The sequence below is a fragment of the Callorhinchus milii genome, unplaced genomic scaffold (genome assembly GCF_018977255.1).
Source record: "Callorhinchus milii isolate IMCB2004 unplaced genomic scaffold, IMCB_Cmil_1.0 Scaffold15, whole genome shotgun sequence".
Lineage (NCBI taxonomy): Eukaryota > Metazoa > Chordata > Chondrichthyes > Chimaeriformes > Callorhinchidae > Callorhinchus > Callorhinchus milii.
The window spans coordinates 956,831-968,628 of record NW_024704756.1 but is presented as its reverse complement, the minus strand read 5'-3'; the positions used below and the strand labels follow the sequence as shown (position 1 = coordinate 968,628).

The following is an 11,798-nucleotide window of genomic DNA, read 5'->3' as shown; positions in this document are numbered from 1 at the left end:
TGGCCCCATCCATTAGAACTGCATCCCACCCTCCCTTTGCATCGCTTCCTCCCTTATCCCTTTCACAAGTTACCCCCTGTTACAAAATAGCGATATGAGACTACGGAGGAGCTAAAACAAGCTCAGAGATGCATTTATTAAATGCAAGGATTATTATTATCATTATTATTATTATTTCCCCTCCTCACTCCATCCGTGTTACGAAAGATTTGGTACCAACTATGGCAACGGATTATTATCTGCCATGGAAATGTTGGCGCTCACTCACTCACATTCTCTCTCTCTCTCAAACACACACACACACACAGATCCTCTGTACATTTAAAAACACTAAAACACTTGTACTGAATACAATGAAGTAACTTCTCAATACAATTGTCATCATTATGCCACATGTTTCAATCATTGGTCAGTGTACTGTAGAGAAAACATATGGGGGGTAACAGGACTTTGTGAACACCCTGTTTCTCAGCTTTGTTCATTTCAACTGGGCAGGAGTGGAAGTGAATCCCTTTGGCCTCACTTTAGTGAGATAAAATAATACATAAAACCACCAGAAATTCAGAATCACTTCAGAAACAAAAGTAGGTGTTAGCTTCCAACCCCTTTTATTATCCAAGACTGTTTGTGGGACGCTGCTGTGCACAATTGGCTGCCGCGTTTCGCTCACAAATATACGGTCAATTCACTTTACAGCACATTCTGTGAAGCGCTTTGAGACGTCGAGAAGACGTGAAAAGCGCTATATCAAATGCAAGGATTATTATTATTTCTTTCTTTTCCAGGTCAGTTATTACTTCCCTCTGAAGACCTTGTGGAGGTCGTTTTTCGCTGCTCTGGTGGCTGCCTTCACTCTCCGCTCCATCAACCCGTTCGGGAACAGCCGGCTGGTGCTGTTCTACGTGGAGTTCCACAGCCCCTGGCACCTGCTGGAGTTAGTCCCCTTCATCCTGCTGGGAATCTTTGGGGGCCTGTGGGGAGCGTTCTTCATCCGGGCCAACATCGCCTGGTGCCGGAAGCGTAAGACCACGCGTCTGGGCAAGTACCCGGTGCTGGAGGTGCTGACGGTGACGGCTCTGACTGCCATCGTGGCCTTCCCCAATGACTACACCAAGATGAGCACCAGTGGCCTGATATCTGAGCTGTTTAACGACTGTGGTCTCCTGGACTCCTCGCAGCTCTGCGACTACGTCAACGACGTGAACAGCACCAAAGCAGTGGATGACTTGCCGGACCGCGCGGCGGGTAAAGGGGTCTATGCGGCAATCTGGCAGCTGGCGTTAGCTTTGGTCTTTAAAATTGTCATCACAATATTCACTTTTGGCATGAAGGTAAGAACATGTTTCAACAATCATTTGTTTATGTTAGGAATGATCGGGAGGGCTGGGGCTTGGGGGGCCTGTGGTTGGAGGGGAGGCTGGGGCAGGGGCTTGGGATGTGGGGAGCTGGAGATGGGGCGATGGGGGCTGGGCCTGGGGGAGAGGGTCACTGTTTTTGTGGTATAAGGGCTTATGTACCAAGCGTGTAGCTCAGTCTTGATGCGAATGTATAAAAGTGCGCGCTCGCTTCGCAAGCGAGAGGACCCGGATTCACTTCCTGGGCAGCACGAAACTTTAGGCAAGACTTCTCTGTTTACCCAGCAGTAAATAGGAAAAGGGTTGTTAATTGATTGGTGGATCGCTTTCTGGAGGTAAATAATCCCTGGAAAAAAAATGTGGTCCCTCAATCCACAACTGTTTGTGGGCTGCTGCGTTTTACCCACAAAATACACAGCCAATCAACTTTACAGTATATCCTGTGAAGCGCTTTAAGACGTCTCAACGGGGTGGTAAGGCGCTATATCAAATGCAAGGATTATTATTATGAACCAGATATGCAGCTCAGTATCCACGTGAGTGAATGTAAATGACTAATCTCCATTAAGTTCACTGAACTCTGTGTCTGAGTCATTTGAGAGCGATTAAGAAGCTGCATTTATATTGACTTGCTTCCCTCAAACTAGTGTTAAGGAGGCAGGATTGAGATTGAATCCAGTGTCAGTGGAGCTATATATGGATAACACTCCCAATATGTCATACAATAGTCATTTGACGTTTATTGAAAAATATATTTGTTTCCTGAAAGAGTGATAAAAGATTTCTTATTTGACAAGAAATGCATGTGCTTATGAGAGAAAGAGAATAAAATGGCTGCTAGTCAATCAATAATAAACAATAAAGGTGTATGTTGTTCCTCACCACCGTGACCCAGCCAGGAAACACACAAGGCGGTGTGTGTGTGTGGGGGGGGAGCGAGCAAGCCCAGAACAGCACACGTAGAACCCCAAAACACGAGGATTGTTCTCCTTAGAGCAGAGTCGGTTCAGGTGTTCAAAATTACAAGAGTTTTGATAGACTAGATAGGGAGAAACTGTTTCCTCTGGTGGGTGGGTTGGTAACCAGAGGACACAGATTTAAGATAATTGGCAAAAGAACCACACGAGGAGACGAGAAGTGTTTTTACGCAGGGAGTTGTTCCAGTCTGGAATGCTCGGCCTGAAAGGCTGGTGGGGGCAGATTCCATAATAACTTTCATGAGGTAATTGGATAGGTGTTTGTAGAGGAAAAATTTGCAAAGATATGAGGAAAGAGCGGGGGAGTAGGACTGATTGGGTAGCTCTTCCAAATAGCCTGCACAAGCACAATGGCCGCAAGCCGTCCTTCTGTGCTGTAATATTCTATGATTCTATGAGATTGTGTTTAAATTGGGAGCTATATAGTGAGTGGGTGTAGAGTGAGAGCTGTAGAGTGAGATGGGGAGTGAGGCTGGCAGTAATGTGCGACTGATCGCTGCTTTCTCTGTGCAGGTCCCATCGGGGCTGTTTATCCCGAGCATGGCTGTGGGAGCGATCGCTGGGAGGCTGCTGGGAATAGGGATGGAACAACTGGCTTACTATCACCATGACTGGCTCATCTTCAAAGGCTGGTGTGGTCCTGGGGCCGACTGTATCACACCTGGGCTGTACGCCATGGTGGGGGCTGCTGCCTGTCTGGGTAAGAAATCCTCACTGTCCTGTATAGACTCGAAAACCCAGAGCAAACACCCCCGCCCCCACCCCCACAGCAGTGTGCATACACACTAGCCCTGCTCACACACTAGCCCTGCTCACACACTAGCCCTGCTCACACACTAGCCCTGCTCACACACTAGCCCTGCTCACACACTAGCCCTGCTCACACACTAGCCCTGCTCACACACTAGCCCTGCTCACACACTAGCCCTGCTCACACACTAGCCCTGCTCACACACTAGCCCTGCTCACACACTAGCCCTGCTCACACACTAGCCCTGCTCACACACTAGCCCTGCTCACACACTAGCCCTGCTCACACACTAGCCCTGCTCACACACTAGCCCTGCTCACACAAGCTATTCCTCCCACAACTCCCCCCAGAGCAGTGTGAGTTTAAACTAGCCCTAATCCCACCAGCCACTCCTCTAACATACCCAAGAATCATTTCTTCTCACCGTTCAGGGCCCATTTTCCTAACCCGATATGAATCCGCTCTGTTACTTTGATGTTTAAATGCTCAATTGTATCAAGTATAACACTAGTATTCGTGGAGAAAGACGAGTCTGCAAACCGTAATGGTGAAATGGGGAAAAGGCAGTGGGATCGAGCTGTAGTTTTTGTGATCAGCCGGGTGTCTTGACACTTGTGGAATCACCATGCTTAAGAGTCTCCAAACAAAGCTGAGAATCCCATCTACACATCCACATAGATAAGGTGCTATATCAAATGCAAGGATTATTATTATTATTATACATGGAAATCCCAGAGATAGTTTATTGGAATAGAATGCGCGCTCTTTTCCTGGAGGAACGCATCCTGTTTACCTAATTCCGGAGAGTATTAGTCACAGGTTGACAAGAGCCAAGGCTTGGGGACCCCAGAGTGTGCGTGAAGCCAGTAGAGTTTAGCTCGAGCACGAGCCAGTGTGGTTATACTTATATGCAATGGGTGTTGGCAGGTGGTGTGACGAGGATGACGGTGTCGCTGGTGGTCATTATGTTTGAGCTGACGGGCGGCCTGGAGTATATCGTGCCGCTAATGGCTGCCGTCATGACCAGTAAATGGGTGTCTGACGCCATCGGGCGAGAGGGCATCTATGAGGCTCACATCCGGCTGAATGGCTACCCCTTCCTGGAGGCCAAGGAGGAGTTCACACACAGGACGTTAGCCATGGATGTGATGAGGCCACGGCGCTGTGACCCTCCGCTCACCTGCTTCACACAGGACGGGATGAAGGTGGAGGACGTGGAGACCATCATCAGTGAGACCACGTACAGCGGCTTCCCCGTGGTCGTGTCCAAGGAATCTCAGCGACTCGTAGGCTTTGTGCTCCGCAGGGACCTCATCATCTCAATCGGTGAGAACTTCACTCCTCGACACACATAAACTTTATTATAGATAAACCTTCTGTTCAAATCGGCCTCAAAGTCTCCTCCGCCGTTCATCACTTGAAAACCAATTCTGCATGAATTTCACACGACCCTTTATGAGATTAGGAATTCATTTAATTGTGGAGTCCTGTAACTTAGTGGTTAGACACTCACCTCGCTCGCAAGGTACCCGGGTTTGATTCCTGGGCAGGACAAAACCTTAGGCAAGTTTTCTTAGTCCACACGCCTCTGATTACCTAGCAGTTGGTAGGAACCCAGTTGTTGGTCGATTGGTGGATCACTTTCCAGGGGTAATAATCCCTTTTAAAAAAATTGGTCACTCAATCCACGACTGTTTGCGGGACACAGCTGTGCACAATTGGTCGCCGCGTTTTTTCCACAAAATACACATATTGAAAATATTCAACACTGTGTGTTGAAAATATGTTCTGTGAATCACTAAGACATCTCAACGACTTGATAAGGCACTATATCAAATGCAAGGATTATTGTTGTTGTTGTGTCACTGAAAGAGTTTACAAACCCTTAATAGTCTTTGTGCCCAAGGAACTCGCTCCCGGCTGACGATCTTTATCTGGGGTTTGTTTACAGAGAGCGGGAGGAAGCGACAAGACGGGATTGTGAGCACCTCATTGATTTACTTCACGGAGCACTGCCCTGTGCAGCCTCCCAACAGCCCGGCCCCACTCAAACTCCGTTCCGTCCTCGACCTGTGCCCCTTCACAGTAACCGACCACACGCCCATGGAGATCGTGGTCGACATCTTCCGCAAACTAGGCTTAAGGCAGTGTCTTGTCACTCACAATGGGTAAGTGCATGGCACGGTGTCACTTACCAAACACCTCCCCCACTCCAGTTCACACACTGTAAACAAATTTGCATTGTTGGAGGTGCCGTCCTTGAACTAAGGAGTCCTGTAGCTCAGTGATTAGTGCACTCGCCTCGCAAGTGAGAGAACTGGGTTCGATTTCCGGGCAGGGCCAAACATTGGGCAAGTTTTCTTACTCCACACGCTTCTGTTTACCTGGCAGTAAGTAGGAACCCGGTTGATAGTCGATTGGAGGATTGTTTTTCTGGGGGTAATAATCACTTCAAAAAATAAAAATGAATAATAATTTAGTCTCTCAATCCACAACTGTTTGTGGGTCACTGATGTGCGCAATTGGCTGCTGTGTTTTGTCCACAAAATACAGTCAATTCACTTTACAGTATATTCTGTGAAGCGCTTTGAGATGCCTTGAAGACGTGATTAGGTGCTACATCAAATGCAAGGATTATTCTTGTTAAAATCATAGAAATTTTACAGTTGAGAAGAAAACCATTCGGCCCATTGTATTAATCCTTTCTGTCCCATTTACCTGCCCTTTCCCCTCCCATCTGAGGTATTATTTAGGTATTTATCCAGCTCCCTTTTGAAAGCCAATATGGATTCCACCTCAACCAGACCATTCCATATCCCAACCACTGTGTGTGAAAACAATTTATCTGTGCATTTGGTATAATTGGCTAGTTTTGCTAACTATCTTAAAGTGATATCTAGTCCCTCTAGTCACTAACTGACCATGAGATGCCAGACTAACTCACTGAAATGAGAATTAAACTCAGGTCTTTTCAGGGGACATTAAAGATCCTACGGCACTATTCGGAAAAAAGTTTTTCCCCACGTCCTGACAAACAATCCCTCTGATAAAATTAGTCATTGATGTCATTGCTGTTTTGGAACCTTACTGCATACAAAATGGCTGTTGAGTTTTCCTACAACACCAGTCACTCCACTGGAAAAGTAATAAAATAATAATAATTTGGTCACTCAATCTACGACTGTGTGGGATTGTTGACCTGGACACCAGGAGAGAGAAACTCCCTTCTCTTTTCGAATAGCGCCGCGGGATCTTTAACATCCACCTGGTCAGGCAGACGGGACCTCGGTTTAACGTCTCATTCAAAGGATGGCATCAACAATGCAATGCACCCCCATCGCTAAATTGGAGCATCAGCTTAGACTGTGTGAGTTCCATGTGCCAAAGTGGGACGTGAACACACAATCTTCTGACTGAGAGGTGAGAGCGAACCGTTGCACCAGCCTGACGTGCTATTTCTCACGTGAAAGTCCCAGCTTTTATCGCAGCCGCTTATTCCCAGGACACAACATGAATTGGTTCCTCTTCTGTATTCCAGGCGTCTCCTTGGCATCGTCACCAAGAAAGACATACTGAAGCACATCGCTCAGATGGCTAATCAGGACCCAGACTCTATCATGTTTAACTAACCATAAACGCTGATCAGGCGAACACAGATGCCAAACCGGGACCTGTTTCTTCGGATTAAACACTCCAGTCGGGGAAAGGCATCACGGCATTTTACGCTCTCCCTGAAGAGGCTGATGCCAGGGCCTGGGTCAGTGTGTCCCGTTGCACTGGGCAATCCACAGCGATGGTTTGGGCAGGTCACGGGCTCGCTCTGTGCAGCTCCACGCGGTGGTTAAATGAAGGACTGGACTAAATCGTTTTGTTTTTAAAATCAATTGTTTACGAATAATTTATCAGGTACAGAGTTGGGGGGGTACAGTTTTAGGGTATAAGTGGCAAACCACAAGATCCCTGCTAAACGTTTGAAGAGCTTTGGCACGGTCTGATGTTGTACGCATGGTTTTGGCCTGTGTTTTACTTCCACCCCAACAACGATAAATGTAAGCAATGTTCCTCATGGCTGTTCTCACTGTTTCTCTGGGAGAGGAGTCCAGCGTTCCCCAGCCCCCCCCCGCCACGTCCCCCACCCTGGCCCCTCACAGAAGCTCGATCCCATCGCACTCATTTCTTTTGTGTTGTACTTGAACCGCCCAGACCCTCGCCATCGTTAAAGCAATGGGCTTGTGCATTCCAGTCACTGAGGGTCTCAGACCCCCCCGCGCCCCCTCCCTGAGTTCCCTCTGAATAGTGAATATCATTGGTGGTTCCTTGTCTCTGCTGAAACAACAACAACAAATTACATTTATACAGCGACTTTCACGTTGGGAGGATAGATTTGGACCCGAGCTGGGGGTTGGGATCAGTAGGGGTGGAGGGCAGGGAGGGCAAGGGTAAGAGGGTGACTGAAAGCGCGGTTGAAGAGGAGAGTCTAGAGGCAGGCATTGAAGGAGGCAAGGGAGGGATGAGGTGAAGGAACTGGGATGGAATTCCAAAGGTTGGGGGCAGAAAATCTGAAGGCCAATGGTAGGGTGAGCTGAGCGGGGACGTGGAGCAGGACAGAGCCCGCTGAGCAGAGGGACAACCAGGTCAATATGGATCGAAACCAAACATCTCTCCAATCAAGAGTGCAACAACCTTATTGAGTCCTCTGTTTCTCTGCTAGGGATACAGTTCAATCACAAACTGCATTTATACAGCACCTTTCACATCAGGAGAACATCTGGACACTGAAGGGATTGGAGTCAAGAGGCATAGAGGGCAGAGAGGGTGGGGGTGCGAGGGTGACCTTCGAAAAGGAAGGTCTTTATGCGGACCATGAAGGAGGCAAGGAAGAGGGCGAGCGCAGGGGCTCCAGGATGGAGTTCCAGAGGCCATATAAAAGTGGGAGCCCAACAGTGAGGATCCCCACAAGCTCTTTGATCCTCAGCCAATCTCGCCCTCACCTGATGGCCACACACATCTTCCAGCCAGGATCAGTCACTGGATGGCAATCAGCAACTTGACTGTTGTTTCCTTCCCTAATGCACAATCTGTCTTTTTATTGGTAAAGGTGTTTCCTTCCCCACGAGTCACCCCAGTCACTCTGTTACCTGCTCCGCACACTCATTAATGTTCCTACTCTTCAAGGACATATTTATTTATTAAAGAATTCATGCAACGAGCTTTAGCAGTGGTTTGTAGCAGACAATGACAAATTCCACTCTCCCAGCCTCTGTGTAAACAAGCATTTTCTTACTCCCCCCCTCCGTATGTCCAAACATTACACAAAATAAATGGAGTAACATTGCTTGTTTGACATAGAAATGAATGGTTGTGAGCCAGCCCATCTCTCTGAGGCATCTGATTGCCGTGAGGTGAAGTGTGTTCTCCACTAAAGCCAAAATGAGACCAAGTCAATTGCATGATTGAATCCCCCCCGGAGTGTATTCCTTATGAGGGTAGTTCTCAACCCACCCACACACGTTTTCAGCAGCTTGTCTCGCACGGAGGGCAACTGGGAACAGCAAGAAGCAGGTGGTTGTAAGTACATGGCAAAACTGGCTGAAATGTGATGGACATTTTGTCTACCTCAGGAGCTGGACTGTCGCCTTGTTTTACTGTCATTGAACATGAAACTGAAACCGTGTCAAACAGGATGAAATAGGACAACCAGTCTTACCTTCTCATCTTTTTTGTTGTTTTAACACAAGACATTGTATTTACAACCACACAAATCCATAGCTGATCTAAAATGTTGAATCCAGCATTCAGCTGATTCATTGCTATGTTCACTGTTGGTTTCAGGTGTCAACTTATTACAATTTTATTAAAATTTTATTATAAGATTTCATAGAATCATACAGCACAGAAGGAGGCCATTCAGCCCATTATGTCTGTGCCGGCTCTTTGAAAAGAGCTTCCAAATCAATCCCACTCCCCCACTCTCTCTTCCCATAGCCCTGTAAACTTGTCCTCCCCAATTAATTATCTACTTCTCTCTTATAAGTTGTTATCGAATCAAATTTGAATTGCAAATTGTGTAAGTGGGCAAATCGTTTCCTCAGTTTTTTTAAAAAAAATCAATCTGTTATTGACCTAATTTATATTTTAGAGATGTTTTGATTTGATAGTGATTGAATAATCTCATCACATTCCTGTTTTAAATGATCTTCTGCGAAGCAGGTATGACTTTTGCTTGGTCAGCGAAGAACAACAAATGAGATTGAAGATATGCAGAAGTGCGAGATTGCTATTGCTGCTGGTACCAGGAAAGCATGTGACATTTAGCAGTGGTTTAATCACCAGTAATTTGCCAGTCTCAACCATTTTAATCCCAGGTTTGTAACTCCACAGTTAATCCTGTAACAATGTCTAGGAAATCCTCACTCTTTGAAACAATCACAACAAAATCCTCTCCCTTCTCTTGGGTTGTGTAGTGTGTACAATTGTCCGTATGACGTGTTTTTGCCAACATGAGAACTTTGAGAGCCAATATGGTACGTGGAGTCCTATAGCGTAGTGGTTAGAGTCTTGCAAGCGACAGGACCTGGGTTTGATTCCCGGGCAGGGCGAAACCTTAGGCAAGTTTCGTTACTCCACACACCTCTGTTTACCTAGCAGTAAGTAGGAACCCGGTTGTTAGTCTTTCCAGGGGAAACGGATCGTTTTTCCAGGTAGTAATAATTCCCCCCCCAAAAAAATAATAATAATTTGGTCACTCAATCCCCAACTGTTTGTGGGACGCTGCTGTGTGCAATTGGCTGCCGCATTTTGCCCACAAAATATACAGTCAACTCACTTTACAATATGTTCTGTGAAGAACTTTGAGACGTCCTGAAGATGTGATGAGGCACTATAGCAAATGCAAGGATTATTATTATTATTTGCCTATTGGCAAGATAATGTGCAATGGGACTCCATGAAGAGCTGGCACTTCAGAGCATGTTGACCAATTTGTTATAAAGGTCTTTCTCATCAATTTTATTTGATAATCTCCTGCCATCCTCTAATGTCCTTGTGTATCAAATTAAATTCGATTGTCTTTTCCTTCCTGTGTGTGGCTCTGGGTTTGAGCTGGTTGCGTCCGTTGCTAGTACTTCCTCTTGATATAAGTTACACTTCACAGGATCATTATTTCAGTGATTTTTTTCTTTATTTACACACTTGTAGGTTTCAGAAATCCGATCCCGGCCAATCTGTTCCCCGATCCCAAACATCATACAAGTTCAGGAGGAATTGGTCCAGCTTTTAAAAAGGGAACAGGGTTTGGGCAAAGAGCACATAAAAGGGTCAGAGCTTCGGAGTGGGACTGAATGGAAAGTTGTCAGAAAGCCCACACAGGCACTCGGGCTAAGTGGGCTCTTCCTTTGCTGTAACATTCTACACTTCTACTGCCCCTGTGACTGTCTTCGCTCAATTCATAACTCAGCCTTGCACAGGCAGGATGCATTTGGAAGTTCTAAGTTATTTCACATCCCTGCCATAGTCGACAGGGTCATATAAGCTTTTACCCTCTAGTTCGGGGGGGTCCAACCTTTTGGCTGCTGAGGGTCGGATGCCCAATTTGAGAAACCTCCTCTCCTATCCCTGCACCCACTCATATCTTCAATCACAAAGTTTTGCCTGAGACCTTCCTGTTTAAAATCGCAGTAAGAAGGGATGGAAACATTTATACACAAAGGAAAATAAGCGTGAGCTTCATGTTACATGGCGGGAAAAACCTTGTAGCAAACAGCGAAGTTGTAACCTGGTGCACACTGAACCTGCACAGCGTACTGTGCAATATTATATGCAAGTGATATGTTTATCTGTGAAACACAGGTTTATGGAAAGCATCAACAATAGCGAGAATGGAATGTGATACAAGCTGCAGCGCTGCTGCTTCCTGAGGTTAATGGTGTTGCTGGGAGGTTAATGGGAGCAAATACTGAGATGCTTTCACAGGAAGGAAGGAGCAGACACTAGATTTAGTACATCTGTGAAGCAGCCACTTGCTTTACCTGTGCAAAGCCACTCGCTGTGTATCATCAGGTCTCACCTCATCCACTCTGATTTACATCCTCTGGGCTGTGCATAGAGTGTGTGTCCCAACTCAGGGGGACCTGTCACCGTGCGCACAGGCACCCTGAGCTGTGCAGGTGAGTGATACAACTTGGGACTTACTCAAGCAGGTGTAGCTTCGGGTCTCTCTAAGCCAGCGGTGGCCAAGCTGTGGCCCGCGGGCCGGAAGTGGCCCCCTGAACGTTCTCACGAGTCTAGGTAAGCCCGTGTTCCATCGGCAGTATGCTTTCACTTTTTTCTTCATTGAAAGTTTCTTGGTTTAAGACATAAATCAAGAAATATTCAATCGTAGAATCTTACAGCACAGAAGGAGGCCATTCAGCACATCGTGTCTGTGCCGGCTCTTTGATAGAGATACCAACTAGTCCCACTCCCCCGCTCTTACCCCATAGCCCTGCAAATGTTTCCTTTTCAAGTACCTATCTAATTCCATTTTGAAACCTATTATAGACTCTGTTCCCATCAGCCTTTCAGGGCATTGCAGACCGCAACTCTGGGTAAAAAAAAATTCTCCTTGTCTGTCCTCTGGTTCTTTTGCCAATTATCTTAAATCTGTGTCCTCTGGTAACTGACCCACCTGCCAGAGGAAACAGTTCCTCTCTTACCTACTCTATCAAAAGTAATTTA

At 46.5% G+C, this 11,798-nt stretch overlaps 1 protein-coding gene across 2 annotated transcripts in view; it reads left to right on the top strand.

Moving 5' to 3' along the window:
* The window catches only part of clcn5b (chloride channel, voltage-sensitive 5b), a 39,211-nt gene extending 32,062 nt beyond the window's left edge, over nucleotides 1-7,149 (top strand). For both annotated transcript variants that reach the window (XM_007890939.2, XM_042340650.1), the window contains exons 8-12: nucleotides 786-1,331; nucleotides 2,846-3,032; nucleotides 4,011-4,409; nucleotides 5,035-5,251; nucleotides 6,622-7,149. In XM_007890939.2, coding sequence (XP_007889130.1) covers nucleotides 786-1,331; nucleotides 2,846-3,032; nucleotides 4,011-4,409; nucleotides 5,035-5,251; nucleotides 6,622-6,712 — 1,440 coding nt within the window. In that variant the 3' untranslated portion in view covers nucleotides 6,713-7,149. The remainder of the gene's footprint in view (nucleotides 1-785; nucleotides 1,332-2,845; nucleotides 3,033-4,010; nucleotides 4,410-5,034; nucleotides 5,252-6,621) is intronic.
* Nucleotides 7,150-11,798: the final 4,649 nt, after the last annotated feature.